Below are 27,459 nucleotides of genomic sequence, written 5' to 3' on the forward strand. Positions count from 1 at the left end.
CTGGCGGTAGCGCAGGTGGGATGGGGGGCACAGGGGGCACGTGCCCCTGCCCTCTTATGTTCCGAAGGGCTCGAAGGGGCCCTCGAAACCTACGATTAAGGGCCAAATGTGAGGTCCCGAAGGGCCCGAAAGGCCGGTGGTCGTATTCAGGAGTCCTGGCCCGCAGGATCGGGCATTCCAAAGCCAGCCAGAGGGCCTGTGCGCTGATTAGGGGTCCCTGACTCGATAAGAGACTGTACATCGGTCAGATGCCACCGGTACCGAAATGTCGCCTCCCTGGCGGCATGGGCCTGAGGTCCCATTTATCCAGGCAGGAACAAAACCGGAGTCAGCGATTTACATTGGTCGAGGCCCCAGCGTATGTCGGGGCCCCAAAGTCATTAACGGAGGCCCTGTGTTGGCAAGGGGCCTCGAGTCGACCAAAGGTAGTGTTCGAGAGGGTCCGATGATTAAGGGCCCGATTGGATGGTCTAAGGGCACGACGGGCTAGGTCGGAGTCCTATGTATGGTTTGGCCTGCAGGGACAGGCCCTCAGATAATGGTCAGAGGGCCATTTGCGCCGATCGGGGACTCCCTGAGTCGATATGGGCGTATGTGTCGGTCAGGCACCAGCAGCACCGTGCAGTCGGTATGGACCTATGGGCCAAATTACCAATCAGCTATGAAGCCGTGGCCAGTGATTCACACTGGCCACGGTTCTCTGGTGGGCAGGCTTGTATCTGTCAGGGGCGCACAACGCCTGATAGAGCGTCCTGCGCTCGCAGGAGCCCCGAGCCGACTAACAAAATTGTTCGATGTGGCCCGTAGATAAATATTTAGTGATTTCTAGTGATGTGACAAACTTTTCTGAAGCTGTTGCGAGTTCCTTTTCTTTTGTGTAGATTCCACTGCTAAATTGATGTGACGAACATCGTCTTTTACTCTAAACTCTAGTAGGTGGGTTTACTGTAAACGCTTGTGAATGGTAACTGGATAAGAAATCGGTATATGATGAACACGATGACATATGAAAACGTTTCCCATTGAGAAAGCTGCGAAGCCTAAACCTAGAAATGAAAATAGATATCTATAGAGATTAATACGATATTATAACTAGAAGAAAAAACAAGAAAGTAAAAAACACAGGAAAGTGAAAAGAAAACAGAGCATAGGGAATTGCACAAAACATTTTAACAAATAACAGTTTACCCAGAGCCTGCACCTGCTCGGTCCCAAAATCTTAGTGGGGCGGAAAAAGTCATGAATTCGGTGTTCCTTGTGCAAAGTGCATTTCTGACCAATGCTATCAGGTGGCTGAAAGACTGGGCCGTTTTGCCATGTTGTGCATTTTTCACTGGCGAAACACTCCGGGAGATGACAACTTAATGCGACATTAATCTTCAGCTATTTTTGTCCCATTATATAATCTGCGGTGCCGCCCCTCGTGGTATGTAGGCACAAAACAGGAAAATGGCATGCAAGCATCGGCGCGGAAAATTTATTAGATGCGTGGCGAATCCCACCAATTTTGCGCATGATACGTCATCCCAGAAACCGTGCCAAGTAGCCGACTGGTGACAGGGTCATGGCAGCGGTGTCTGATCGCCACGTCGATCTAACTATTACAGTGGTGTCTGACTATCTGAATGTCACGCGAGCTCAATCGATCGCCTGCCCTCGACCCCGGCACGGTGCCTGAGGCAAGTCGACGGGTTATGGGCAGCTATTGGACGCGGGGCCGTACTCCGACGTTCCTAGGCGTGCCAGCGTCGAAACCGACGCTTCCGCTCTTCTGCTACGGCTGACTCAACTGCGCATGCGTCGATCACGACGCCACTGTTCGTCGGTTGCGTGGTCAGAACCGGGACCAGCGGAGTGCGTCGGTTCGGCTCCACGTCTATCGAAAAGACTGAGCCGCTGTGTACAGAAAGAAATGACGCGCGAGAGGCAAAAACACCAGCCATTGATATCTTATGCGAAGATCGTTGGCAAAATGTTGGCGACACTTTAAGGAATGCAGCACAATGCCATTTTTACGCTTATTTGGTTATGATTAAATCCATGCACACTACTTTCGAAAGCATCAACCGAAAGTTGACACCTGGTGTAAACCTTCGTGAAACTCTTCCATAGCTTGGAACTAAAGTGTCGGAAATAGCTTAGACTAAGTGGGATAGGTGTCCACAATACAAGGCTACTCCGATAGGCCTAATGCGATATAATGAGGAAAGGCGGCTTATTAACTAATTAAAACCAGCCGTGCCCACAGAACATATATCGTTGCCTGTTCGACACAGTTGACTGGGATGACAGAAGGTGTATCATGGGCTTTAAAATGTTGTCACTTAAGATCTTTTCTTGAATCAGGTCATTTCGGAACCTTTTGGAGCCAATAGATGGGAGTGTGCCAGCAGTTTGTACGCGGATTGCGCAATTGCAAAGGCACCTGCCATATAATATGACTATATTTTCTAAATATTTTTTGAGTGCACAAGTGACACCAAAGTCGTATGCAAATATGGGTGGTGCCAATAGCTCAATGTTAAGATGCGGTCTCGTTTCGAAATCATTTATAGCCATGGGAGGAGAGTGAAACCGTGTACGTTTAATAGCCAAAAAGCAAGAACATCAATCAAGATGAAAACATCGGCCCACTTTACCGATGGCCTTCGAGTCGGTTACCTAATATGGCCGCCACAGGACATCTCGTTAAAAGGCGAAAAGGTGCTCTGCTATTATAGAAAAAGATGTGACCACTTTGCACATACGTTCGGCACTGTAAGGACGCATCTTTCGAAGAAAATAATTGTGAAAACCACAGCAGACGTCACGTGTGTGAAATGTGTGGCGAAAAAACGCATATCGTTATTAATTCCAAATCTTACATATTTGTATATACTTGTACAAAGTAGTGAAATGATTCATATTGGGACGAGATGAGTGAAAACGTGTGCGTTTACGCGGTAGCTGCCTTGCGGACAGTTGAAATGGCCGGGAATTGACATAGCCTTTTAGACAGTTGAAATGGCTGGAAGCAGAAGCAATCCTCAGTTCAGAGATGTTGGTCCTCATATTGCCTGCTTAGTCATATACTACTGGAAATGACGGCATCGCAAAGTAGGTGCGCGTCAAGCTCTCAAAAACTGAACAATCACTGAACAGGGCAATGCGTTTTGCATTGCCTTTTAGTTTAAATGTCTTTAAACAAGCGAACTCTTCCGAAATTAAAATAGCACGCCACAGTGCACCGGGTGTACCACGAAACAGGCAGCCGCGCCTGCCATTGCTCGACGCCCAACGCCGCCGCAAAACACCGACACTCAGCCGAATGTACTGGCACCTCAGGGGCAGCCCCAGACCGGCCGCAGATGACTTCACCGGCACCTGCTGACCAGACACTGTCACCCCAGAGACAGCCCCGGCCGGGTGAGGGGCGGCTTATGACCTGGTCCGGGCCGTAAACCAGTTATGGATTGGCATTCAGTAATAAAGCGTTGCAAAGGGGTGCGTGCTGTTTGTAACATCGAGCGCAACCGTCGCGTTTCTTCCGTAATAACATCTGCTGGCTATGTTGGCAAACCTGACTACAAACGACGGGTTTCACTCTTGCATCAAGTTTATCCCAGTTTTCGCGCATTTCAGAGATGGCACCAAGCTACACTGTTACACCACATTAAATTGTCTTTAATAATGTTAGTGTTACACGCGCCCGGATGGCTGGTTGGATACTCTTTGCGGGGGGGGGGGGGGCAATTTGACCCCTCTGAAATCTCAGGAACTGAGAGAGCTGGTGACACCAAAGTTATAGAGTGTGTTGAACTGTACGTGAACTCACTTAGGTCATAGTTTGATGTTCCTAGGTCATGACCTTTGGGTCAAATAAGGTCGAACAAGGTCAATTTCAGGTTCGTCTCCAAAGAGCTCCTGGAATCTAGTTTAACGTTCTAAGCAAAAAGTCACATGCTCATCTAAGGTCAGTGGCCTTGTTTGACCTTTTGAAGGTCATGTTGACCAAAATCATACAAGACCCTTTTGAGTTTTGCATTTAGATAAGCGGTAAAGATTACGCTGGGCAGTATGTTCCTAAAACAAAGTGTTCACCTGGGTTATTCCGGATCAGTGACCTATTTTGACCTTAATATGGAAGGTGTATAATGCGGTTCCTGTTGTCAATAAATTTGCAATGAGCACCAAAAACTACTACGTACAGCAAGCTCAAGAGCAATAAAATAGGTTGGTTTTGACCTTGGTCTGACCCTCATACCTCAGCCTTAGGCCAATGTAATTTGTTCACTCAATTGTTGTGTTGCCTAAGAAAGTATTTCAGAGGTGTATGGCTTCGTTTAACAATCCGTTGTTGGATCAGGTTGAACGATTCCATAGAAATTGCCGTCGCTGAAACCATGACCTGACTTTGACCTGCCATAGATCAGCGACCTAAGAGGCACATCTAGATTTTTTATGTCAAACGATCCGCTATTCAATTGCCTACAGCTAAGCAAAATTCCATTTGGAAACCATTCCGGAAAAACCTTCGGGGGGGTCAATTTGACCCCCACCCGAGCGCGCGTTAAATGTTCACCTTGCTTTGCAATGCCAACTCCGTTCAATGCTATGTTAGCTTGCAAATGGTAGGCAGAGCTGCATGCACCTAGGACCTGGGTACCCAACCGGCAAGATCAAACTCGCATAGTGACGCCTCTGGGGAGCGTGCGCTTGGCGCTGGTGCGGGGCCGCCCGCCAGGGGGCCCTTTGGCCCACTGGTGGATGGCGCATGCAGACTGCCACGCACAAGCACGGTGTCGCGAGAATGCGGGATCAAGCAAGAAAGAGGGAAACAGGGCAGATGATTCAGATATCACGTTTTGATATACATGATGCAGGAATTTGGGCAGTACTACTAGCAGTGGCAGAACTGAGACTGGGAATCAGATAACGTAAGGAGAGCTCTGTAACCGAAAGTGAGAGTGCAAGTAAGGAATGTAAGACTACGGACAAACATACAAGATCACGAGCAAAATGGCCAGGACACGTGCGGGTGGTGATATTCGGTTCAGTGCGCGCGGATCAGTACACAAGTCATCATCGCCACGTTGAAGTACTACAAATGAGTCAGCTCGTCCGCTACAATATAATTCTGACACGACCAGTCTGACAGCGGCTCTTACGTCATAACATCGTTCTATGACACAACCCAACGATGACGAATTTGTCAGTCACCTGCCTTTCATCGCGGCAGGAAGGGTGGGAATCGAACCGCGTACTTCTGGTTTTCCAGACGCGCAGTGGTTGATGCAGACGCTTTAACCACGACACATATCAGCATGATGACGGATTGAGGGGGAGGTCTACTAAATAGTGCAATTTGCTTGTCTTGAGCAATGTTTTGCACTTCAAAGCATGCCAATAGTTACGAGGACCTTGTTGCATCATGTCTGATGCTTGCCTCGATATCTTCCAACGCAGAGCATTCCTTCTAGCAGTGTCCCGGGGCGCGTAAATGCCAGTCCGAAGACCTCTTTCATTGGTCGTGGCCGCACGCACCATCAGCGGCTCAGTGGTCGGTCAGGGGTTGCGGCACCGAGCTTACGATTCTGCGTCGCCACAGGGCTCCAAGCCATAGCCTAGTCCTCGTCGTCATTGGGATTTTACCACCCACTCAGTGTATGAAGCTATATAGCGTCGCCTGCCTCTTGCCCCAACAGGAATTGTTAATGCCGGGGGAGCCTCTCATCCCGCAACGCCTCTTATTTCTCCTTGAACCCAGGATCCGTGGACCCGTGTGACTCGCCTTGGTTCCCCGTGACATGTGCAACAGCGGGCAAAGCACGGCTCCCTTTGAGGTAAGCTCATTTTTTGGGAATCATTATCAGCAGCACGAAAAAGTGGGGCAAAACTGATGGATTATTTGGTCTCGGAGTTAGCGTCATCAGCAACGTCTGTCAAGCTAGCAGCAGATTGATATCCAATCGCCGGTTGGATATTCCGGGGCGTCACGATCGCCTCCAAATTTGGTGTGCAGGGCCTTCTCAGCACGTTGATACCGAAAATTGCCGTCTTTGGGGAGGAATTTTGAGTAATTTTCGAGTTATACGCCGCGTAACATCCCAACGTGATATTGCGGGCGTCTCGATTGCCTTGAAATTTGGTGTGGTGGGCCTTCTCAACACGCTGATTCCGAAAATCGAAGTGCAGCGTCTCCACCACGGTCAGCAGCAGCGGGCTGATGTGGCCGGCCAGCCAACAACATGGGCATGGCGTGCACAAGTAGCATGCGCTGTTCCACCAGCGTCACCAGCGTCCTTGGGAGATAAGACAGACGGTGACATCATCCAAATCTTCATGCATCAGCGGTGAGGCACGATTAGTTTGATCACCACGGACACCTTGTCAGTTTTAGGTCAGGACAAAAAATGCCCGTGACTACGTCGGACTATTACTCCACCACTTTAAAGTTCAGAAAAGAAACAAAGCTGAAAGCGATGCCACTGGGTGATACCACCAAGTCAATTATATCACATACCACACATTTATCACTCACATGTCGCGAACTGACCTTCTCCAGTGAACTGGTACGGGCAGGCCCAAAGGCGAATTCCAGGACACATAGTCCAAAGCGCGACTGAGGTGTCATGCGTCGTATAACTCGGAAATTACGCAAAATTCCACCCCAAAGGCAGTGATTTTCGGAATCAGTGTGTTCAGAAGGCCCTGCACACCAAATTTGGAGGTGATCGTGACGCCCCGGAATATCCAACTGGCAATTGCATATCAATCTGCTGCTAGATTGGCAGACGTTCATCATCAGCTGGTACAGCGATGTTCACAGCAGGCCCGCATGAATAGGTGCGCCACATCCACCGACACTTCTCGCATTGGGAAACCGTGTTGGTCGAGAGATAAACAAGGGGGTTGACTGGCTGGTGGCGCCGCCCATTGCGAAATCCGGTATACATCCGATCACGCCCGGGACATGTGATATGTTTTCATATCTTGGAATAATCCTGAATGTGTGCAGTGGTCTTCTGTCCTTATTCAATGATTAACGGCAACATTTGTGCTAGGAGAATAAAGACGCTTAATGTGGTCTTTAAAAATTGTGTGCTTTCAAGGTGCAGTGAGTTGATGTTTCTGTGGCAGCAATAAAAAACAAACATTTTGTGTTTTTTATAGGTTAGGTTTGCTTGCATTATTCTGTTAGTTGACAGTGCTGTGGTACTAAGCTGGAGCAGGATGAAAATATTATGCAAAAATGACAATTAGTCCACAAGGTGGCTGTTAAAAGTGGATCAAATATATTGGTTGTGTCTGTAGTCCTAGCCAAGACTTCAATTCTGAAATGATGCTCATTGTTGGTATATGGCATAATTTGTCTGAAATGATGCTCATTGTCATATAGCATGATTTGTCCTCCAGTTGTTCATATCTCAGGTGTTATCCATTTAACAGGACATCAGTGTCCTGTTGTCATACCATCCTACTTTGTTTTCAGCTGTGCCTGCCAAAAAATGTCATTCTTCAACAAACCAAACCATATAGTGGATGGAATCTATCATGAAAAGCAGGTAAGTAATTCCAGAGCATTCTTCTGAACTATGTTATGCTAACCTCCAGTTATAACCTGGGATTATCTGTATTGCATGCCACAAGATCACAATTAAATTCCATGACATTTGTAAGATCCTTTCTGATCTCTCTCTCTCTCTCTTTCCTCATACTTGTAATATCATTTGTCATACATACGTGATAAAACTGGGCAGATTGTTGGCTGATTAATGTTATGTTCAGAATTGGATGTTATATTCCAAACTTGATGGCTGGGTCTCATGCTCATATTTCGCATGCAGACATTAGATCCCTCAAAGCAATATTTTGAGAACAAACTGTGAACAAACTGTGTTGGAACAAACTGTGAGGCTGGCTGTCACCTCATTTGGGTCACTGTGATTACAACCAAGTTTGTTTAACCCAACAACAAGGGATGGGCTGAACAAGCACCAGGAAGGCCACATGCTAAGTAAGGTTAATCTTAACAGCAACAAATGTCAACTTAAGCAGCCCAGATATCATACTATATTATGTGCATGCCGCATGGCTCTAAGAGCGAGGGAGATGGTGACAAATTATGATGTTATAGTGTCTCAGGTATTCAAATAAGGGCATTCAAGAGATACAAAATCAAACTTGCTTGTGACTCAGTTGTAAAAAATCAGATGGTGAAATTGATCTCAATCATGCCGTATGGTGCAGCAATTGATTCTGACTGAATGTGGGCAGTGCAACTTGACATTGGATCATCTCTGAGTCATCGGGCCATCTCTGACTCTTTGTGGCCCATCCTGCCCTCAGGTGCGGGAGCTGTGCGCACTGCACGCTCTCAACAACGTGCTGCAGGACCGTCAGTTCACGGAGAGACAGCTGGATGCCATCTGTGACGAGCTGGCCCCAGGTGCCTGGCTCAACCCCCACCGCTCCCTCCTCGGCACCGGCAACTTCGACGTCAATGTTGTGATGACGGCACTGCAGCAGAAGGGCTGGGACGCTCGCTGGTTCGACCGCCGCAGGTGGGGGGGGAGGTGAAGGGGGAAGGAAAGGACGGGTGTCGGCACCCCGTGGACTGGAGCTTGCATTGTGTTGCGTTAAGATGACTTGAATGATGAGATGATGATGAGACAAGGGAGCGGAGGGTTATCAAGCAGTGTAGCTCATACAGTATTAATCAAACATAGTTTGACCAACCATTGATGCTTTGTTGCTGTCATTAAGCCCCACCTTTGGCCATTGTGTGCTGTTACTGGTTTGCTGGCCTGACCTATTTTAAGTAAGTGCTGAGCGGTCGCGGTCGCGCCATTGCCACAAGGTCGCTTATCTGCGCGAACAACTGCAGATTCTATGCGCCCTTGTTACGCCAGCATTCACCGGCATGGCCTCCCAGCTCCCTGACGTCGCGTTTGTGTACGCTAGATCCGTCTCGGACCTGGTGTTGGCGCACATCGAGGGCTTCATCCTCAACTTGTCCACCGAGTACAGAATCGGGCCATTCACCCTGCCATACTCGCGTCGCCACTGGGTGGCGCTGCGGCGTTTACGCCCCGCCTCCCTGCCACCTAGCGAGCCGGCTGTGTACTACAACTTGGACTCCAAGCTGCCGGCGCCACAGAGCATTGGATCGGTATGAGTGTACGCCTGGGCTTCAATTGTGGCGGGCTGAAACGGGGTTTGGCAGTGTTTGGCCGTGTTGGTCTTAACCAGCTCACTGGCTTAAAGAGACAGAAACTGGAAAACCCTAAATCCTTCTCTTTTGTCTGAAGTAAATAAACAGTAAACCAACAATAAGCCACATAATACTGAAGTATGTGGTGTATTGGACTAATTCACGTCTCACCCTTTGCTCCATGGCGGTGACGTGTGACTGCATCCCACTGGGTACATCACCATACCGGCCCCCATGGAGTTGAAATGCGTACACCACCGCTCTAAGGTGTAGACTTATTCTGGAACAGGTCACTTATGGATATGAATGAGTTGGCTTCTATCTACATGGGCTGCTCAGTGTGCAGGGCACAGTGAAAAGAACAGGTTGCCTCAGCATACTGGCTCTTGCCTTCAGATTTACCCAGCTGAACTGCTGCTCTGTAGGAGGTCATTTTACATGTGTATAATGTGGCTGCTGGTTTCAGGATTCTGATCTCATACAGTACCTCTCTGAGAAGCTGGGCTCGAAAGACGTCGAACTGTTCGTGGTCGTGAGCCAGCAAGCAGCCGCCGATGGCGTGTGGATCGCGAATGCGGCGTCGCCTGCCGACCAAAGATCGGACTTCAACTGCGTAAAGTCCCCAGGAGATGTCTCTGCGGACGACGGTCCGGCTGCAGCACGTGAACTTGCCGTGAAAACGGCGGGCGCAAACGCGTCCGAACAGAACGGTGTGGTCATGCAGGGGACGTGCAGCTGAGATCGGTCACGTTTTCCTCGGCAGCACGCGCAGGGTCCGCCCGGCCTGGGTATGGTCGCCCGCCGGCAAGCCTTCTCCGCACATCGCCGCTGCCGTCTGACCCCGCGTTACCTCACTACGCTGTGGTGCCACGCGCGCCGCGCCACACGCCCCGCATGAGCGTCGAGCGGCGTCAGCGTCAGGCCTGGAGCTGGCAGCTCGACCGCCGGGAGCGGCGGCTCGGCGAGCCCCCTCGCGAAGGGATGCAGGGTCCGCAGCCCCGCCACGCGTGGCCGCGACTGCAGGCCGGGTCCGAGGCTGTGGCGCTAGCGCTGCTTGTCGCTTGAGTTACTCCTTGTTGGGGTACAGCGCGCCGCGGTGTGGTACGTTGAACGGTATTTCGCCAAGTGTTATCGGCCATTTTGTCCGTCTTGTGATTCTGCGCAGTGCACGGATTGGCGGGAACGCGCGTGGACGTCATTGCCGGCCTGACGTCCGCAATTGCCACGCATTAAAGAATAATGGAGCCCATGTTTTGACGTATTCGCTGGCATTCAGACTCCGTACACGGCCATCTGAAGGCGCTGCGGCACGCTAAGATTGCATGATGTGACTTGTAGTCGGCTTGCTTGTTTTGTACTGTTGTTGACGCCATATTTTATCCCAGAACTAGCAAACAGTGCGAAGCGTGTCGGCATCATAGCGTTTCCAACATAGAACACAGCTCATTTCGCCGACCGGAGTGGCAGATACGACCTCGTGTAATTGCATCGAAACCCTTGCAGTTGCGGTTTTGCGTCGGTTGCCTTCTCTTTCAGCCGCACTGAGGTGTCGACTGGCCGGGAGTTGTTGGACCAGCGAGCGGGGTGACCAATCGGCATGCACAGGTGTAGCAGTGTTGCTCTGCCCCGCGCTACGCCCTTGTCAGCGACGGACAAGCGGTCAGGTGCCGCGGCCATCACGCGTTGTCTGCCCCGCGCTACGCCCTTGTCAGCGGCGGACAAGTGGTCAGGTGCCCCGGCCATCACGCGTTGTCTGCCCCGCGCTACGCCCTTGTCAGCGACGGACAAGCGGTCAGGTGCCGCGGCCATCACGCGTTGTCTGCCCCGCGCTACGCCCTTGTCAGCGGCGGACAAGTGGTCAGGTGCCGCGGCCATCACGCGTTGTCTGCCCCGCGCTACGCCCTTGTCAGCGGCGGACAAGTGGTCAGGTGCCCCGGCCATCACGCGTTGTCTGCCCCGCGCTACGCTCTTGTCAGCGACGGACAAGCGGTCAGGTGCCGCGGCCATCACGCGTTGTCTGATCAACGTTGGCGATGTTTGCGTGGTTAGCCGACTGTGGTCCGAACATGGTATCAGAAGTACAATACGTGTGAAGATATAAAACGTGTGGTACGTTCCTTGGCTTCTGGTCGTCAGTCTCGGGCCGTTCATCCCAACAGACATTTCTCATCACAAGCGTTGGCCCGCCTGGCGGGGGATAAGCCAATTCTTGTACTGGCTCGTTCCTTCGCTTAGGTAATACACTGCAAGCCGACTTCTGCAGCGAACGCAGACAATGTTGCCGATTTATTTACCTTAATTGTGCATTGAGGTTTAGGCGTCGGGATGCGGTAGACATTCTGGAAGTGGTTTTGTAGTTAAGACGCATGTAGATCTTTTGCTGCTTGCGGCTATTTATCTGGCAAAAGGGTAGTACCGCAAAAACTGTTTATGAGAGACGGATTAAGGGCAGGCGCGAATGGAACTTCCGCAACCTAGCTGGACTTAAGGACTCTCAAACTTTCGCTTGCGTTCAGGACTGGTAAATCCAAGCTTGACTTCAGAGCTCGTAATCAAAGGATATCGCTTCGATAACTTCGGTTTGCTGTTCTTTGGTTTCTGCCACTGCGAGATATTGCAAACCCAGCCGCAGCCGGGAACACTGGATTGCTATCCCATCACATATTTTGCGCAATAAGCGTAATAAATTATCTTTTCTGCAATACATGTCAGGATGGAAGCGGGCCGTTTTGCCCACGGGACCTTCCGCTCAGGCCTGCACCCAGATGCAGCAATCCGTCATCGCCCCATGGACGACACAAAAGAATTGCATCTGGCGAAATGCACAAAAGATGCGGACGGTAACATCCCTGACATTTGTTGCGCAGCAGGCAGTCAAAATCAAGGCACTTTTATTACACGTGCCAGTGGAGCCAGCGGGTTGGATGGGAAGGCTGATATGCGATTTCACACGAACCTAGGGAGGCAAGTATTTAGACATCAATCGCCAACTTCCCATCAGTTGGAGACTGATTTGATTTGATATTTATTTTCGCCTACGGACACCAGGCAGAACATAATGTGATAAGTGGATTGGCGCATAAGCGGAACGCTTAAGTCTGAGCGCCTCTCCTAACAATAACAAGATATGGTCATCGCCGCCAGGGAACCCACGACCCACCACCCACCCGCCCGATCCTGTGAGCGTTAGCTTCATTAACTGCATGCTAGCAGCATTTGGTGCTAATTATGTGATGATGGCTTATATCTAAGGATTTATTTAGTTTGCGTACATTTCTTAGCTTTTTCTCAATATTCCAAATTATAAAACATCGTTTCCGTCAACATATAACATATCCGTCCGTCTGCACTTACCCGGATTTTGAAGTATGTGGCATCAGATGTGACAAATTGTAATGGGACCGAAAAATGGTTTTCGCAGTCGCTTTAATGAGATAGATCAGTTGTTGTTCTGGTAGGCATGCAAATAAGTGGGTCGCGTAACCGATACCAATCTGCTCTTCCCTAAACGGCCGATGCATGTAAAACTGGCAAAGGTGCAATCATGAGCACAGCGGTCATGCTTTTTTGCCCATGAACAAAGCAAAACAAAACAAAAACTGCCAATGGGGCGCAGTGCTTGCATGGTGTTTCTACGATGCTGTAGATCTCTAAGTGACCTTCCACTAGTATGTGCGAACTAGCACGCACACATTCAATTGCACCAAGCTCGGCAAATAGGCGGTTTGGAATCTTAAAAAGTTCACCGTAAGGTGACAAAATAGCCTACTTGAACCGCAAAACCACATGCAAATCTGGAGAAGTCCCTTTAAACCTGATCGCTTTCTTATAACCCTGCCCGCCAGTTCAGCCACAACTGAATGCAGTTTCAGCGCGCGACAGAGGCTGAAAACTTGCTCGCTTAATGATGACGCAAAGGAGGATCAGCGCAGCAGAAGTGTACTCCGTGCTCGTCTTTGCCTGCATCGCGCTAATCCAGCATATGCTACAGTCGTTGTCCGTCTAAATGTATCACGTCAGAGAGCGCTCGGCTGCGCTTTGGGCCGCACCGCAGACGGTGGTGCTGCAGACCTGGAGAAAGCATGCGAACTCTGTGATCCTCAAGCAGCGTGCCGTTGGAATGCTTTTATCGCCACTACAATGAATGATCGGATTCAGGAGAGAGTGAGGTGGGTTGTCATGTCCAAGTAGTATCAGGGTGATTTATTCCGGATCTGTGCGATGGGCGGCAGGCTTGCGTCACTCAGCTGGCGCACAGCAGCTTCCTGCACCTTTCAGTATAATTCCGGTCGCACACGTGCGCGTGTCTTGGGATGAGCGCGACAAATATATTTTTCACATATCGGTGAAAACTGAAGCAATTGGTGGAAACGTACGTTAACGAGACTGCGGCCTATTTAGACCAACCGGAATGCTGCACCGAATGGTAGAAACGTGCGTGTTTCGTATATTCTGCAAAACAATTCGCATCTGTTTCACAAAGATTTTGGGGTAGCGCGGACCTTCTTCCAACATGTCGGGCGGTACGTATCGTGTCAGCTGCGCATGGGGCATGTTATATCGGCGCTACAGTGTACCAACAATATCTCATTGACTGACTTGCTGTCAGTGATTGACTGACACGATCGCCATACATTTCTGTCATCCCGAACACAAGGCGACATTTACATTACCTTAGTAAACCCATGGTTTCCACAGTAGCTGCCGAAACCGAGGTGGCAGTAACCGTACAACACACGCTGATCAGAAGAGCATCAAGGGAGTTCAGCTCAGCATTTGGGGTTGGGGGAGGGGGGGGGGGGGCGCAGGCCCCCGAAAGTATACCAAGTGACATCTCTACCCTCAGCCCAATAGGCCGATGCATAATTTTTCATGGCGCGAGACACAACATTGTTGTCCCCTTGGTATTTGTTTCCTCACGAAAATTAAAGTTGGGACCATTTGCGATGCCCCTGAATTTGATGACCCTTGGAAATAAAGGTTATGTGGACACGGAATGAGCATTTTAATGTCCCTTCACCATGACAGTTTGGTACCCATTCTACACAAGGGGGCCATGGCCCCATGCCTCCCCCCCCCCCCTCTGGATCCGCCCCCGGATGCGCACCTGGGTGAAACTAGGCTCCCCCAAGCTTTGAGAACAGAGTGGGCCAAATTTGTGGAGAAACCTGTTTGTTGGCGTATTTTGGGGTATATTTGTCATCGTTACTGCTGAGCTTCCCCCTTTGGCCACTCACTTTGCAAAATAACACTCTTTCTGTTGGAACCGGGCGACGTGTCGGCCTGAGTAAGATCGGTCTGAACGTTGGCTCTAATGGGACTGGCCGCTGCGCAGTTTCTGGAAAGACTGGCAGTAAGTCTGCAGCTACTCTTCACAGAGTCACAGCCCCCCTCCCCCTTCAGCTGGGATTGTTTTCATTTTTAGCACAGATGGCTACCGGCAGAAAGTTAAAAATCGATGCGATGCGCTCTTACCGAGCACTCCTTTACTCCTTTACTCCTTTGGCTGCGCCACTGGACGCAGGCAAAGACGGAGGTCATGAGCAGCTGGGGGGGGGGGGGGGACTTAAGTCCCCCATTTCTATCAGGTTTGAGCGCAGTTTTTGACCACGATGCTACTTGATATCATTTCTGAGTCTGATGTTTGGAAAATTATTTTGGCCTGAACATCATAGACACGGCAGTAACACGTAGAACCCCACAGTTCTGGGAGGAAATTTGCTAGCAAAACTAGCGGATAGCCGAGTAAAGATAACGGTATGCAGCTGAAATAATTGTTGAACAATTGACGGCAGTGGAACCAGCATCGATAACTCATTGATACAATATGTATATTGTACTTACCAGCGATTGTGGGATCTGCTCGTCTGTGGGCAGAGCGTAGGAAGGGAAAGTAGAGAGAGATGTATCAGCTTTTACTCCGAGCTCCTTCCTGCTATAACTACTGAGGCTGACGCCAATATTATTACATCTGCAGACAGCTTTAGCGTTCAACTTCGTCTCTAGCGGTTAAGTTAGGTTAGGAGAGATCAAGCCTTGTTTTGTTATAAATGGCTGCTAAACGAACCCCTTCGAAATGTTATAACCTACACCACTGCGGGTTTTACTGTGTCACGTAGAGGGGAGGCTGTGGTTATGTTTTTCACAGATTAAGTCACGTCACAAGCCAACTGAATGCGTTACGACATGTAAACGAAATGGGCTTGTCTTTGCTATTTCGTAGTTCGTTGTGATTGCGACATGACACATTTTTGTCCCAATCAGTTAGTGTTTGCTTGACAACTACAGCCATCTCGGTTTCGGCTGCTCAGGAGGAAATTAAGGATCTAAATAGGTATGTAAATCTTGACGTATTATGTAGACGCCAGTAAGTTATGGCAATCATGGGATTCAATAACTGCCAATAAGTCAGTTAATTAGATGGTGCCTGTGCATTGTCGTAGAGGGAATGCTCTACGCTTACAGATATTAAAGTAAGCACCAGATATGATGAAGTAAGCTCTCTTATAACTATTTTTTTCTTTTCAGTGTAAAAGGCTGCTCTAGACAACACACTTTCTCTGTTTAGTAAACATGCTCCTAAATACGTCAGTGTTTGACTGCATCAAGGTATCTTGCACAACATTAATTGAGAGCCAAGAGATGACCGTTATGTCCGGAAATCGTGCCCACGGACCCCAGGCATGAGCTACTGGACCATTATATTCTTCTTTGTCTTGATCGCAGCATGACCAATCAAATGACATGGTTTGAATGACGTCATAATGACGTTATGGATGTCTAGTGACCTTAAAATATATTCCCGAAGTAGTCTGCACATCTTCGCGGGCGTTAGCTCAGAAACTAGAAGGGTTTAGGTCTTAAGGGCAGGGCTGTTAACTGCACGGAATGATTTTAAAGATGTTTTTTAGTTAGAAACTCATGCAGATGTGAAACACTCCCTTTAACGATGCGACATGCCCCAAGAACAGATGATACAACATATACCACCAGACATGTAAGAAGGAAGCTCGCGTTGCCCTGAAATCCTTGGCTAGCAGATGTCAAATGTTTCGGAGTGTGTACGACATATGTTCTTCCCACTACTCAATCATAGCATTCATATTGGTCTTCTTACGCTGTAAGCCCTTAAGGATACACTCACACCGACCGCTATATGCCACCCTAAGATGCATGCACGTATGCGACCGAAAGCACTTGGAAGATTACATGAGCTGTTTTGCGTCAGCTGAGTGGCTAAAGACTGCACCTGTCGCTTGCATTTTGAATAAATGACACTGATACTACTTGGACGTGATATAATTCACCTCACTTTCCCCTACCGCTTATGGGGCTGGGACTCGCTGGCAACAACTCAGACACCCCCGCGTCGCAAATCATAGAAGCCCGTTCCGTCGCAGGTGCTGTCTGCGCCCCTGTGTGCTCCTGACTTTTTATCAGTGTTTACTAACCTTTTAAGGCCCATCTCATCCCGATAATGGATCGGATTATGATTTCTCTCAACCAAACAACGCAATTCAAGTAACATAACCACGTGTGCGCCGTAAGCCATAAGCCCTTGGCCATTCTGCAACGTGAGCCATAAGACATGCAAACTCATGCTTTTTCCTACCTTTGATTCTGAACAGGATCACATAAGAAGCTGATGGGTCCTAGCAAATGTCCACACCGCGATCGTATTCAAGAATCACCAATCAAGTCACGATGTCTCGCTCGCGTCGAGGCGAGAGTAGTAAGCTGAACACTACACGCCGGCGGAAACACCTCTCGTCTTTGTGATGTGTTGAGTGATGGCGGTGCGCGTGACGTCGCCTTCCAGTCGGGCTCCTTCCTTTGGCGCTGTCCGCGGACGATTGTCCTTCCTGACCCAGGCCTGATTTGGCTGCGTCGCAATGCCCCCCCCCCCCCCCCACCTCAGACCATCGCTTTACTGATGGGGAGTTTGATCCCCCGGTTGGGAACGTCTGTCCTGCATTTCTTTATGCATCTATCTGTGCCATTATCCTGGTAACGCTGACCCTTACGTGGTGGACTCGCAAGACCGGATTGTTTGCTGGCCCCATCGAGAAAACATACTCTCTGTGGCGTTTTCGAGGAAGTGAATCCTCTACAAGGTGCCACAATGATTCCAGGAACAGAATTTCTGTGAAGTCGTTTGCCAGTCTTGACCCCTTAGCAGGTGTTACTTCTGAATGTTGCCTGTTATGGTGTTGCCTCTGAAATCTGTGCTGTTTCTTTGACCCTGGAAGTTCTAGAGGAGTTTTGTATCCTTCAAAACGCAGTCACTGCACTGCCCCACGTCACTCAATGCTGTATTTAATTTTGTCACTAAAACATTATGCTATACGAAGGATGCCTCTCATTGGGACTTAGAGGCGTCACATCGTAACTCCCGAAACTCCTTGTCTTTTCAAAGTGTCTGTGTGGGGGGGGGGGCGCTGAATGGGGACTTGCGCCCCCGTTCTAGAAGCTGGCCGGTATCCGTTTGCAAGGTGGTAAAGGAGACCCAGCAGGGGCGTCGCAGAGACCCTCCCGCCCCGCTCACCTCGGACCATCAACTTGCGCGTCTCCCACACGGTGGGGGAGGGGGGGGGGCAAGCAATGGCAAGCATCTCCCACACCTATGAGCGATCCGGCCCAGCGGCCCAACGCGCCGGGCGGCCGCGGCGCGCACGCGCCATCGATCGCCCGGGGCGCGCGCCGCGCAGTCCCGGATGTAGCGGCGGCGCGCCGGCGGGAAGTTGGCAGCTCGCGCGGCGTGCAGCAGAAGGCGCGCGCCCGGCCGCCGGGCGGCAGTCAGCTGGCAGCCATGGCCGAGGACGGTGCGGAGCACACGAACACGCCCGGCACGGGCGACACCAACACCCCGTTCGGACTGGGCCAGCGCGGCCGCAAAGGGCGCGCTTAAGAAAAGAATGTCTTCGAGGTGAAGGACCACAAGTTCATCCCGCGCTTCTTCAAGCAGTTCACCTTCTGCAGCCACTGCAAGGACTTCATCTGGTGAGTAGGCGGGTCTGACTTCACGCCCACGCTCGCGGGCTTGGCGTTCCGACCCGACCTGGCCTGGCTTCAGCCACGGGTTGCCCGAGGCTGACGCCTGCGCGTCGTGATCGTTACACTCTTCGCCCTCCGCCTCCGCCACCGCCGCCGCCGTCGGCCGCCGGCCTCGGGCAATTGACTTGGTTGTAACGCCAGCCGGGCGCCCCGCTGCCGGCGTCTCGCCCGGCGCCGCTCGGCCGCGCTGTGCCCCGGCACGGCTCCCGTCCCGCGCCTCCCGCGTCTCGCGCCTGAGACTGGCTCCCCATGGCGTCGCGAGCGCGGGGGCCGGCAGCGGCGCGGCGGCGCGCGGCTCCAATCGTAGCACGCCGCAGCCGCGCACTGCGCCGCGGTGCACACGGCAAGGTCAGGCGACAGCACCGGCCGGCCGGCCGCTATCGCCGGTCTGTGCTGCGTCGGCCTGAGCAGTGTCAGATGGCCGTGGCGGCCGCCGACCCGGCCGAGTCAACATCTGCCCCGCCCCTGGCCCGTCCCGGACCGGCTCGGGCTGGTGCAGGCGGCAGGACAGCGGGACGCGGGAGCCACGACGGCGGCCCCGGCGGCCTCGGAGGCCTTGGCGGCGGGGCGCTTGCTTAGAGCGACGCGCGACGTATGAACAGGCGCCCGACTCGAGAGGCATGGCAAGTCATGGCTGATAACGCTGTACGGCCGGGACGCGGCCCAGCACGCTCGGGGGCTGGCAGTGGGTGTGTCGGTCTTCGACGATGGTGAACGACGACGACGATGATGATGAACGCGGCCGATCCGGCAGTAATTTACCCGCGATCAGTTGATTAAGCGCGACCGCCGCCAGCTGCATCGCCACCGCATGTCTCTGATCTGCTGGAGCCTGCGACTGACTAGGGCAAACAGGCCGTAGCGCGGCTCCATCGGCGCAGAAAGTGTAGGGGGGGGGGGGGGGGGAGGGAGGGAGGAGAGGGAGGGACGGAAAGGCCCTGGCGTTCCCACTTTTCGTGTTAGTTGAATATTGACGCAATGGTTTCATGCATGTCTAGGTTTGAGAAAAATCTATGTTCAAAAGTGGTTTGTCCGACCGGTTTTTTTTGGGAGCGGTCCACCCTCGTGCGAGACGCAATGCTTATTAGTTCGTAGGGCCTACGAGGCTTGTCCCATTCGTGGAGCTTACGAGGCTTGTCCTGTTCGTGGGGCCTGCAAGGCTTGCTCCGTTCGTGGGGCTTGCGTGATTTGTCCCGTTTGTGGGGCTCGCAAGGCTTGTCCCGTTCATTGGGCTTGCGTGATATTGTCTCGTTCCTGGAGCTTGCGAGGCTTGTCCCGTTTGTGGGGCTTGCGAGGCTTGTCCCGTTTGTGGGGCTTGCGAGACTTGCTCCGTTCGTGGGGCTTGCGAGGCTTGTCCCTTCTGTGGGGCTTGCGAGACTTGCTCCGTTCGTGGGGCTTGTGTAACCTGTCCCGCTCGTGGAGCTTGCGAGGCTTGCTCCGTTCGTGGAGCTTGCGAGGCTTGCTCCGTTCGTGGAGCTTGCGAGGCTTGCTCCGGTCTCAGGCAGGTAGGCGAGTGTAAGCGTCCATGGACTGCCGCTTTCCGTCGTCAGCCTGGAGAGTCGTTAGCGCAACGGTCCGCCGAACGAGGTGCCCAGGGACGGTTCGTTAAGGTAACTCCGTACACCGGTAAACATGCTCGAAGCGTCGTTTCGTTGGCGGCAAATCCACTAAAATCGATGGAAGGTGGGATGTCTGGAGTTAGTTGTAGGGGTGCGTGGGTCGTAATTTCAGCCTCGGCTCTCTCCATGCGGCGACCCGCTTCCGTCGCCTCTACCGCTGCGATACGGGCGAGTTAATCGCGAGTAGCTCTAATTGTGTCCTGAGCATGGGATAGGGACTGTCCGGCAGTAGTTAGTGGGAGGAGGGGGGAGGTGGGGGGGAGAGGGGAGGGGACAGGGGCCACAGTCATTCGACTTCTCGCGAAAGCTTGGCGTGAACCGCACAATGACTCACGAAAGATGGACTTCAGAAATGATTCGATTCCCGGTTTCTTTCGGGAGCCTCCCTCCGCCGCTGACACCCGAATTATGTAATTATCTATTATTACCGAATTACGGGCCGGGAAATACGGTGCCCGACCATTCACGGCGGCACCGTATTTCAGACGACGGCACAGACGACGGCACGTGGTCGCGACGCTTGGCTGCCCGCGCGGCCGCTCGAATGGGTATTGTTCGGCGTCGTCTTACTCCTCCCGGTCCCCATGGCGAGGGTTCCGACTCGGCCCTCGTCAGCGGGAAGAGCTGAGCACCCATCAGTGACCCGACCCCGCGGCGCGCGACCGGTTAGGTGAGGGTGCTGACGGTGGATTGCAGGGCACGGGACAGGGTCAGACTCGATGTGACCTCTCGGGCCACGGGACGCTCCTGTTTGCCCAGTGCCGCTTTTTCCGATGGTTGGCTTGATTACCTGATTGGAAGAGGCGCAAGTACGATATGTAATGACTGATGAGGGACGCAGCCAATACAAAAATCAAAGAGCCATGGCCTCCGCCCCTGAGTCAAGAGATTGACACTGTATACTGGGAGAAGGCTTCGTGGGCATTCGGTCAACGTTTTTACAATTTTGGGAAAAGTTTACAGCTGCCTCTCCCATCCTTTCAATGGGGATGGTGTGGGCTACACACCTGTAGTGGGATGATTTCCGTGACAGCGAATGCCGTTTGTTTGTTGATTGTAGAAACGAGCACTTGCGATAAGCTGTTTTGCGGAAGCATCGAAGCAATGCATATGACGCGGAAAGAATAATTGTGCGGACTTTGGTTTTCGTCTCGTGTGCTCGTATACGCTTAGTTTGCACGTTTTAGCATACTAGTGCGTGCATACTAAGGCACCAGACGAAGACGATGGTCCAAACAATTATCCCATCGGTGATGGTAAGTTGCGCCAGCAATTACGCGTTCCAATTTCATTATGTCACGAAGATCGGAAGCGCGAGTCAGCGTCCCACATAATCGCTTTTTATCGCAGCAGTTGTGCCAACATCCACCCCGTGTTTTCGCCTGCGTCGTAACACAATTAGCCTCATCTCGCCGCGCCGTTTTTGCCTCGCTTCTGTCACGCCCCGTGGTAAAAAAGTCCGGCCTGGACCAGTTATTTCCGGACCGATGGGGAAAACACCAGAGCGCACTGGGTCGCCACAGTGCCGCCTGACCTCAACGGACGCGACATATATCGGGTTTGTGCCAAGCAGCGCGCACCATGGTGTGTGTGCGGGCACTATCCCGGATAAAAGCATAGTCCGCGAAGTGTCACGTTGGCGTCGTTTCTCAGCCGCTGCATCAGCCTCCCGCTGATGCTGATATCATCAGCATACCTCTAGCTGTGCCTCCACAACACGATGCGTGCCGGGGACAGTAATGCTGTGGGAGAATGAGGGGAGGCGTCTGCTGTGGAGGCCCGATCGCGTGCTGGAGATGCGATCTAATCCATCAGGACCACATCCATGGGGTATACCAGTCGAGCTCAGACAGCGGTGACCTACTGACTTGACCTCCAGCAGCCCTGCTGCTTGTAGCAGGATCTCCTCGCCCGGTGTGCTCCGACACATTCCCGAGACGTAGCGATGCGTTCGGCATGGTCTCTCGATATCATGCTTCTCATGCTTCCACCAAATGGCCTGCTCTGGGGCCATATTGGTGTTTACAAGCATGCGGCAATGCGGTTGTTGGACTGATGATCGGTGGCAAATGTGAAACTCCTTCAACATCTCTGGTGACGCAGAGGTTTTTGTTATCTATTCTTCCTGTACAACTCCATGGGCATGGTGCCACGTTAGAAATCTTGGGATATGGCGGAAGACGACTCCATGCGCCTCAGGCGTCGCCGGTCCCACCCTTGATTAAGAGTGGCTGCTATGACAAGTTGTTTTAGGCAGTTTGACAAAATTCGATTTTTTTACTGGACTATGACGAGTTCTACGGCTCATTTCGTTCTCCAGTTTTGAACTCTTCGTAATTTTGGTCCACCATTTATGTGTGCGGGGAATTTTGCGGATGATTTTGGTCTCCGGAGCTTTTGCGAGGGCATTTCGGTCTCCGTGACGCATTTTGCTGATATTACTCTGATGTTAGGAGCCATCCGCGGTGAAACGGCGTGGGACGGCGGCCGAGCGCCTGTCTGTGGAAGAGCTGCGGGCTGATCTCCGAGCATTGGCCCAAGTCTGCCTTGTGCTGGTTTTATCGCCTCATTCTGGTCGCCCAGATCCGGATCTGACGTCTTATTGCCTGCGGATGAGTGGGCGCAAGCGGAGCCTCATCACCTGTGAGATGGGCCCTCCCCCGCTGGCGGAAGAGAAGTCCGATTTGCAACACCACCCCTAAGATGAAAAGAGGATCCTGGTGGTCTTAGTGAACGGAAAGTGTTCTTTGGTAGGGAAAACGAGGTTGTATCCTTTTTAAAGTCACCATGGTGCACGAGCGCGCTGGACTGTTGACAAGGACGAACCTGACGCACACCATCAGCCGCACTGGGGTGTGCAACTGTGGCGCTAGCGTTGCGCTCGTCAACTGCACATATATTACCATCTTGGAACTTATTTCATGCTGGAGGTTTTGTTATTTCCGCATTGCTAGAATCGCATTAACAAAGATGCATCGGACGTTTTTTGTTCATCCCGATTTTTTCGTACCTCATTTCTCTTTCAATGGAACACTGAAAAGCAGCAAACGTTCACGCAAACCCACACGATAGCAGTTCCTGAATGTGTGGCCATGCAAGCATACCAGTTTGGCGCACAAAGGGCAGGACCTTACCATTCATTTAGGGCAGAACCGATGGAAAGCCAGACCTGGCATTTATCAAATTCTGGAGAAGAGGTGATGGACTGATGGCCTGGTGATGATTATGATTGTGATGGCCTCCATCACGGATGGGGCCCCTGATCCGTAGCTTTTCTGTTTATGGCACAGGTGGGCGGGGGGAAAGGCTTCCGTAACTGCTGTCTGAGTTGGACTTCGAGACACGCCCATTGCACTTCTTGATTTTCTGACAGCGGACGGGATCGGTAGTGCATCCCTCTCCTGAATTGGACAAATTGCACCAAAGCAGCTCGGGGGCGGAGGAAATATCGGACGTTTAGTCGGACGACAACGTTTCAGTTTCCGACGACAGAGGAACAAAATTGGCTTGTCCGGGGAGGTATGCATCAGGCAGTCAGAATGTCTCGGTGAGATACTGTCGACAAATGGCGACCATTTATAGCCCATGAATGAAATGATCGTACACGTTTTCCGTTTTCCGACGCGATTTCGTCCTCCATCAGGGCGTATTGCGCGTCTTGCTGAAAGGACAACCCATCTCATGATACAATTGTGCGCCGAATAGAACGACTGTTGCAGCGTCACCGGCCGGGCACGGCCTCGGCGATCGGAGGGCCCGGGTCGTGACTTCGGCTGCGGTCTGCTTCGGAGCAAACACGGTGCAAACAGGTCGGCCACGGTGCAAACAGGCCGGTTACTGGCCTTTGGCTTGTTTATTTAGATAAAAAAGATGGAACGTGATGCACGTCGTCGCGCTCCTTTCATGAGGCACTCGCGGCTGCATTCGCCACATAAGCGCTCAGAGGCCATGACACAACCGGGATTCGAACCCAGGCCCCCATGTGGGATTCCGATGCGCTAGCCACTCGGTCATTAGCCACTCGTCCATGCAAGAGCATGTCGAATATTGGGAGCGGTTACAGATGTCACGCGAAACAACGAATGTTGCTAACAAATGTCACATTTGGCGAAGGACGTCAAGGGTAGCGTGCAAATTTCGGGCGTAGGGTGGGACAGACAAGTTATTTATGGGGGGCATCCAACTGCCGAGACCGCGCTGCTGCCAGCGGGCCAGCATCCTTCGGTCCGACTGCCATCGCCTGCCGGCATGACGTCATTCGTCTCGGGGTGCGCGTCGAAACAATCAGGGTTTTATCCGCGCCGTGCGCCGCAGCGCGGCCAGATGAGATGGGCCGGATCGAAAAGCCAATACGATCGCCTGAATGGGCGGCAGACCGGGTCGGGGCCTTGTGGGCACGGGCGGCCGGGACGACGGGGGCTCAGGGAGAGCCCAGTCTAGGCTCGGGATATGTTGGCAGATGGAAGTCTGTGCATGCTTAAGTATAGGCGAAACCTGGCAATATCCGGCGGCCGCTTCCTGCTGGAAATCTGCTGTGCGCAGTTGAGGTCCTTTCCCGAATCGGTGTCGACGTGTCCAGGCGTGTCCGACGCCACGCGGCCATGGGTGCTCCGAAGGCGGGACTGGCCTGCGGATATCCGCTGTGGGTACCGCACCAGCCTGGCATGAGCCGTCTCGCCCGACCTGAGCTCTCCGCTAACTGGTTCCTTGCCTACGACCATGGAGCGCCTCACCTAACGGATACTATTGCCTGGCGCCGGGTTCCTTCGCTATCAAACATGATCGCCGGAAGTCTCGGTCGCCGTGCATGACTGGTGGCGGGAGAGACGGCGGGGCGTGTGGGAAGAGGGAGGGGGCTTTTGCGGGTTGACCAGGTCCAGACTGATTCATCCGCATCAGCTGCGGGAGCAGCAGTGCCAAAGATTACAGCGGCCGGACCGTCGGATTCGCGGGGAGACCTTCCTTGCCGGTGATGGGACAATGCTTGTGTAGTGTTGGGCTGATTGTTCACCGCCCCACGGTGGACTTCCCCTTGTGTCCACTCATTTCGGCGCAGATTGTTTGCGCTGTGTTGCAGTAAGCGGAATAAAAATGTCAGCTGAAATTCTCTGTCAACTTTAATCTAACTTGACGCCCGGGTGCGCACCGCGAAAGGCATTGTTGTGGCATATCGCGGGAGACATTGAAAGAGTCTTTGTTGCTCGTGGTCATGTTTGAATCAGTTCGTTTCCTCTTTCGTTCCTACTTTCATCAAATCGCCTCAACTACTAGGTGATGAAAGTTGGTGACTGTTCCTGACTATCAGTATGATGAACCCGGACAAATATTGGCGTCCCTTCGTGACCAAGGTTGGACCTAGATTGGATTCGTTGGAGCCATGCCTGCACAAATACCGTTCTGTTCAAAGGTTGAGTTGCTTGCCGGATCATCTGACTGAAAACCGATGTTTGGTTGAGGGTGCGCGCTCATATCATCAAGGATAGCGACCTATTTACCTTGTTAATTGACTGCCGAATTTCCACAGGCGATTATGGCGCAAACAACATCTGTAGCTGACGCCCCGTGAAGCCCAATTACTACTACTACCACCGGCGAATGTAGTAGATACTTCGGGAATGTAGTAGATGCTCAGAGATGCCATCCTTTCGCTCATATGGGAGCCGTTAGGCCTACTACCGGCCACTGGTTTGATGCCAAGCGCAGTCATATTGCAAAGGGGATGCAGGAGGATACAGGGGTGGATCGGGACGAGACGTGAGTTACCGATAAGTTATCGCGAGGCGCTTGCTGTGATTTCCATGCGGATGATTCCGAGCTAACGACCAACTGAAAGCAAAGTGACTGTCCAGATGAAGCCGGGGTGCCATTCCACCGGGTCAAATGCTGCGAAGGCGAACTCATCATCACGGCACGAAGGAGGTGTCAGGTACATGGATAAAGGGAAATTAGCAGCTATGGGTCGTTGCAATCTGCACATTTGTGGCGCCTCCGCACACATTTTCGCGCACGATTTGTGCACCAAACATGCGTTTGTGCCCCGCCAAGTTTGTGCGTCCCACGGCCGCCACTGATATGCCGGACGTGGGTACAAGCACCAGAGTGCAAAATGGAAAGGAATACTCCTGTTTCGATCGTAATGGATTTATCAACACGCGGGGGATGCCTCGAACACTCAGGAGACGTTAAAGTCAACTTATCGAAACCTTATGAGAAACCCCACAACGTTAAGACGTTAAAGCCAGAACTGTTACAGCCCGCATGAATCGCAGGTCTCTCTAAGGCTTCAGCGCTTTTCGGTGAACATTTGAAGACGTTTGATGCTGTGCTTTCAATCGCTCTTGCCGCGGACCGGCTTACCTGGTTGTAAGGAAATCTGCATGTCCTGCGGCCATTCACGTCGCCGCCTTTTCACGTCCGCGAGGCTGTTCCTCGCTCCGAGGCGACTCCGCCATCGGGCGCCGACCGACGCCAGCCGCGGCCGCTCACCTGACAGGTCGTGCCACCCCACTCGTGGCACGCTTCACAACTCATGGTGTGCCACTCCTCTCCTCTCACGACATGCCGCTCCACTTTAACTCATGACACGCCACTCCGTTCCAATCATGACACGCCACACCACTTTAACTCATGACACGCTACAGCACACGCTACACGCTGCTCCACTCCAGTCATGACCTGGCGCTTCACTCCAGCCATGATACGCCACACCACTCATAACATGCCGCTCCACTTTAACTCGTGGCACGTCGCTCCACCCCACTCATGACACGCTACACCACACGCTACACGCTACTCCACTCCAGTCATGACCTGGCACTTCACTCCAGCCATGATACGCCACTCCGCTCCGCTCATGACAAGCCACACCGCTCATGACATGTCACTCCACTGTACTCATGACTCGGCACTCCACTCCACTCATGGCACGCCACTCCACTCCACGCATGACACCCGCTTCTCTGCACTCGTGACACGTCACTGCACTCCACTCATGACACGCCACACCACTCCACTCCACTCCACTCCTGACAACGCCACTCGTGCGGCGAGACCCGCCGCCGGAACTCCGAGCAGCATGCAGCACTCCGAGCATGCGCCCCGGCTGAGAGCCGTGTCGAGCGCCTGGAGAGTCCTGTCGAGAGCCTCGCCGGCGGAGGTCGTCGCGGTGAAGTCCGTCTCACTCCACCGGCGGCCGGCGCCGGCTACGGCGGGCCGCGCGGCGACAGCCGTCGAGGGACCTGCGTTCACCTGTCGGACGGGCAGCCCATCTCGACGGCGACGTCAGAGGCGACCCGCCGCTGAAGCGAGGCTGCCACGTGGGGGGTGGGGGGGGGGCTCTGGAAACGTAGTCATATATATATATATATATATATATATATATATCCTATATCTCTCATCCTCTCTCTCTCTCCTCTCTCCTCTCTCTCTCCTCCTCTCTCTCCTCTCTCTCTCTCTCCTCTCTCTCTCTCTCCCTCTCTCTCTCTCTCTCCTCTCTCTCTCCTCTCTCCTCTCTCTCTCTCTCTCTCTCTCTCTCGCTCTCTCTCTCCTCTCTCTCTCCTCTCTCTCTCTTCTCTCTCTTCTCCTCTCCTCTCC

General features: G+C 52.4%; 1 protein-coding gene across 4 annotated transcripts in view; it reads left to right on the top strand.

Moving 5' to 3' along the window:
- The first annotated feature begins 6,887 nt into the window (after positions 1 to 6,887).
- The window catches only part of LOC119095335 (josephin-2), a 27,513-nt gene continuing 6,941 nt past the window's right edge, over positions 6,888 to 27,459 (top strand). For 3 of the 4 annotated variants that reach the window (XR_005093856.1, XR_005093857.1, XR_005093858.1), the window contains exons 1-5: positions 6,888 to 6,927; positions 7,472 to 7,544; positions 8,329 to 8,543; positions 8,944 to 9,151; positions 9,660 to 11,187. Coding sequence is in view for 1 of the 4 variants with exons in the window: in XM_037218190.1 (XP_037074085.1) it covers positions 7,488 to 7,544; positions 8,329 to 8,543; positions 8,944 to 9,151; positions 9,660 to 9,932 (753 nt within the window). In the remaining 3 variants the exon portion in view is untranslated. Of the gene's footprint in view, positions 6,928 to 7,471; positions 7,545 to 8,328; positions 8,544 to 8,943; positions 9,152 to 9,659; positions 11,283 to 27,459 lie in introns of those variants that run through there. The other variant, XM_037218190.1, reaches the window with a different exon arrangement.

This window comes from Pollicipes pollicipes, unplaced genomic scaffold (assembly GCF_011947565.3).
Source record: "Pollicipes pollicipes isolate AB1234 unplaced genomic scaffold, Ppol_2.1 Scaffold_4219;HRSCAF=4965_pilon_pilon_pilon, whole genome shotgun sequence".
Classification (NCBI taxonomy): domain Eukaryota; kingdom Metazoa; phylum Arthropoda; class Thecostraca; order Pollicipedomorpha; family Pollicipedidae; genus Pollicipes; species Pollicipes pollicipes.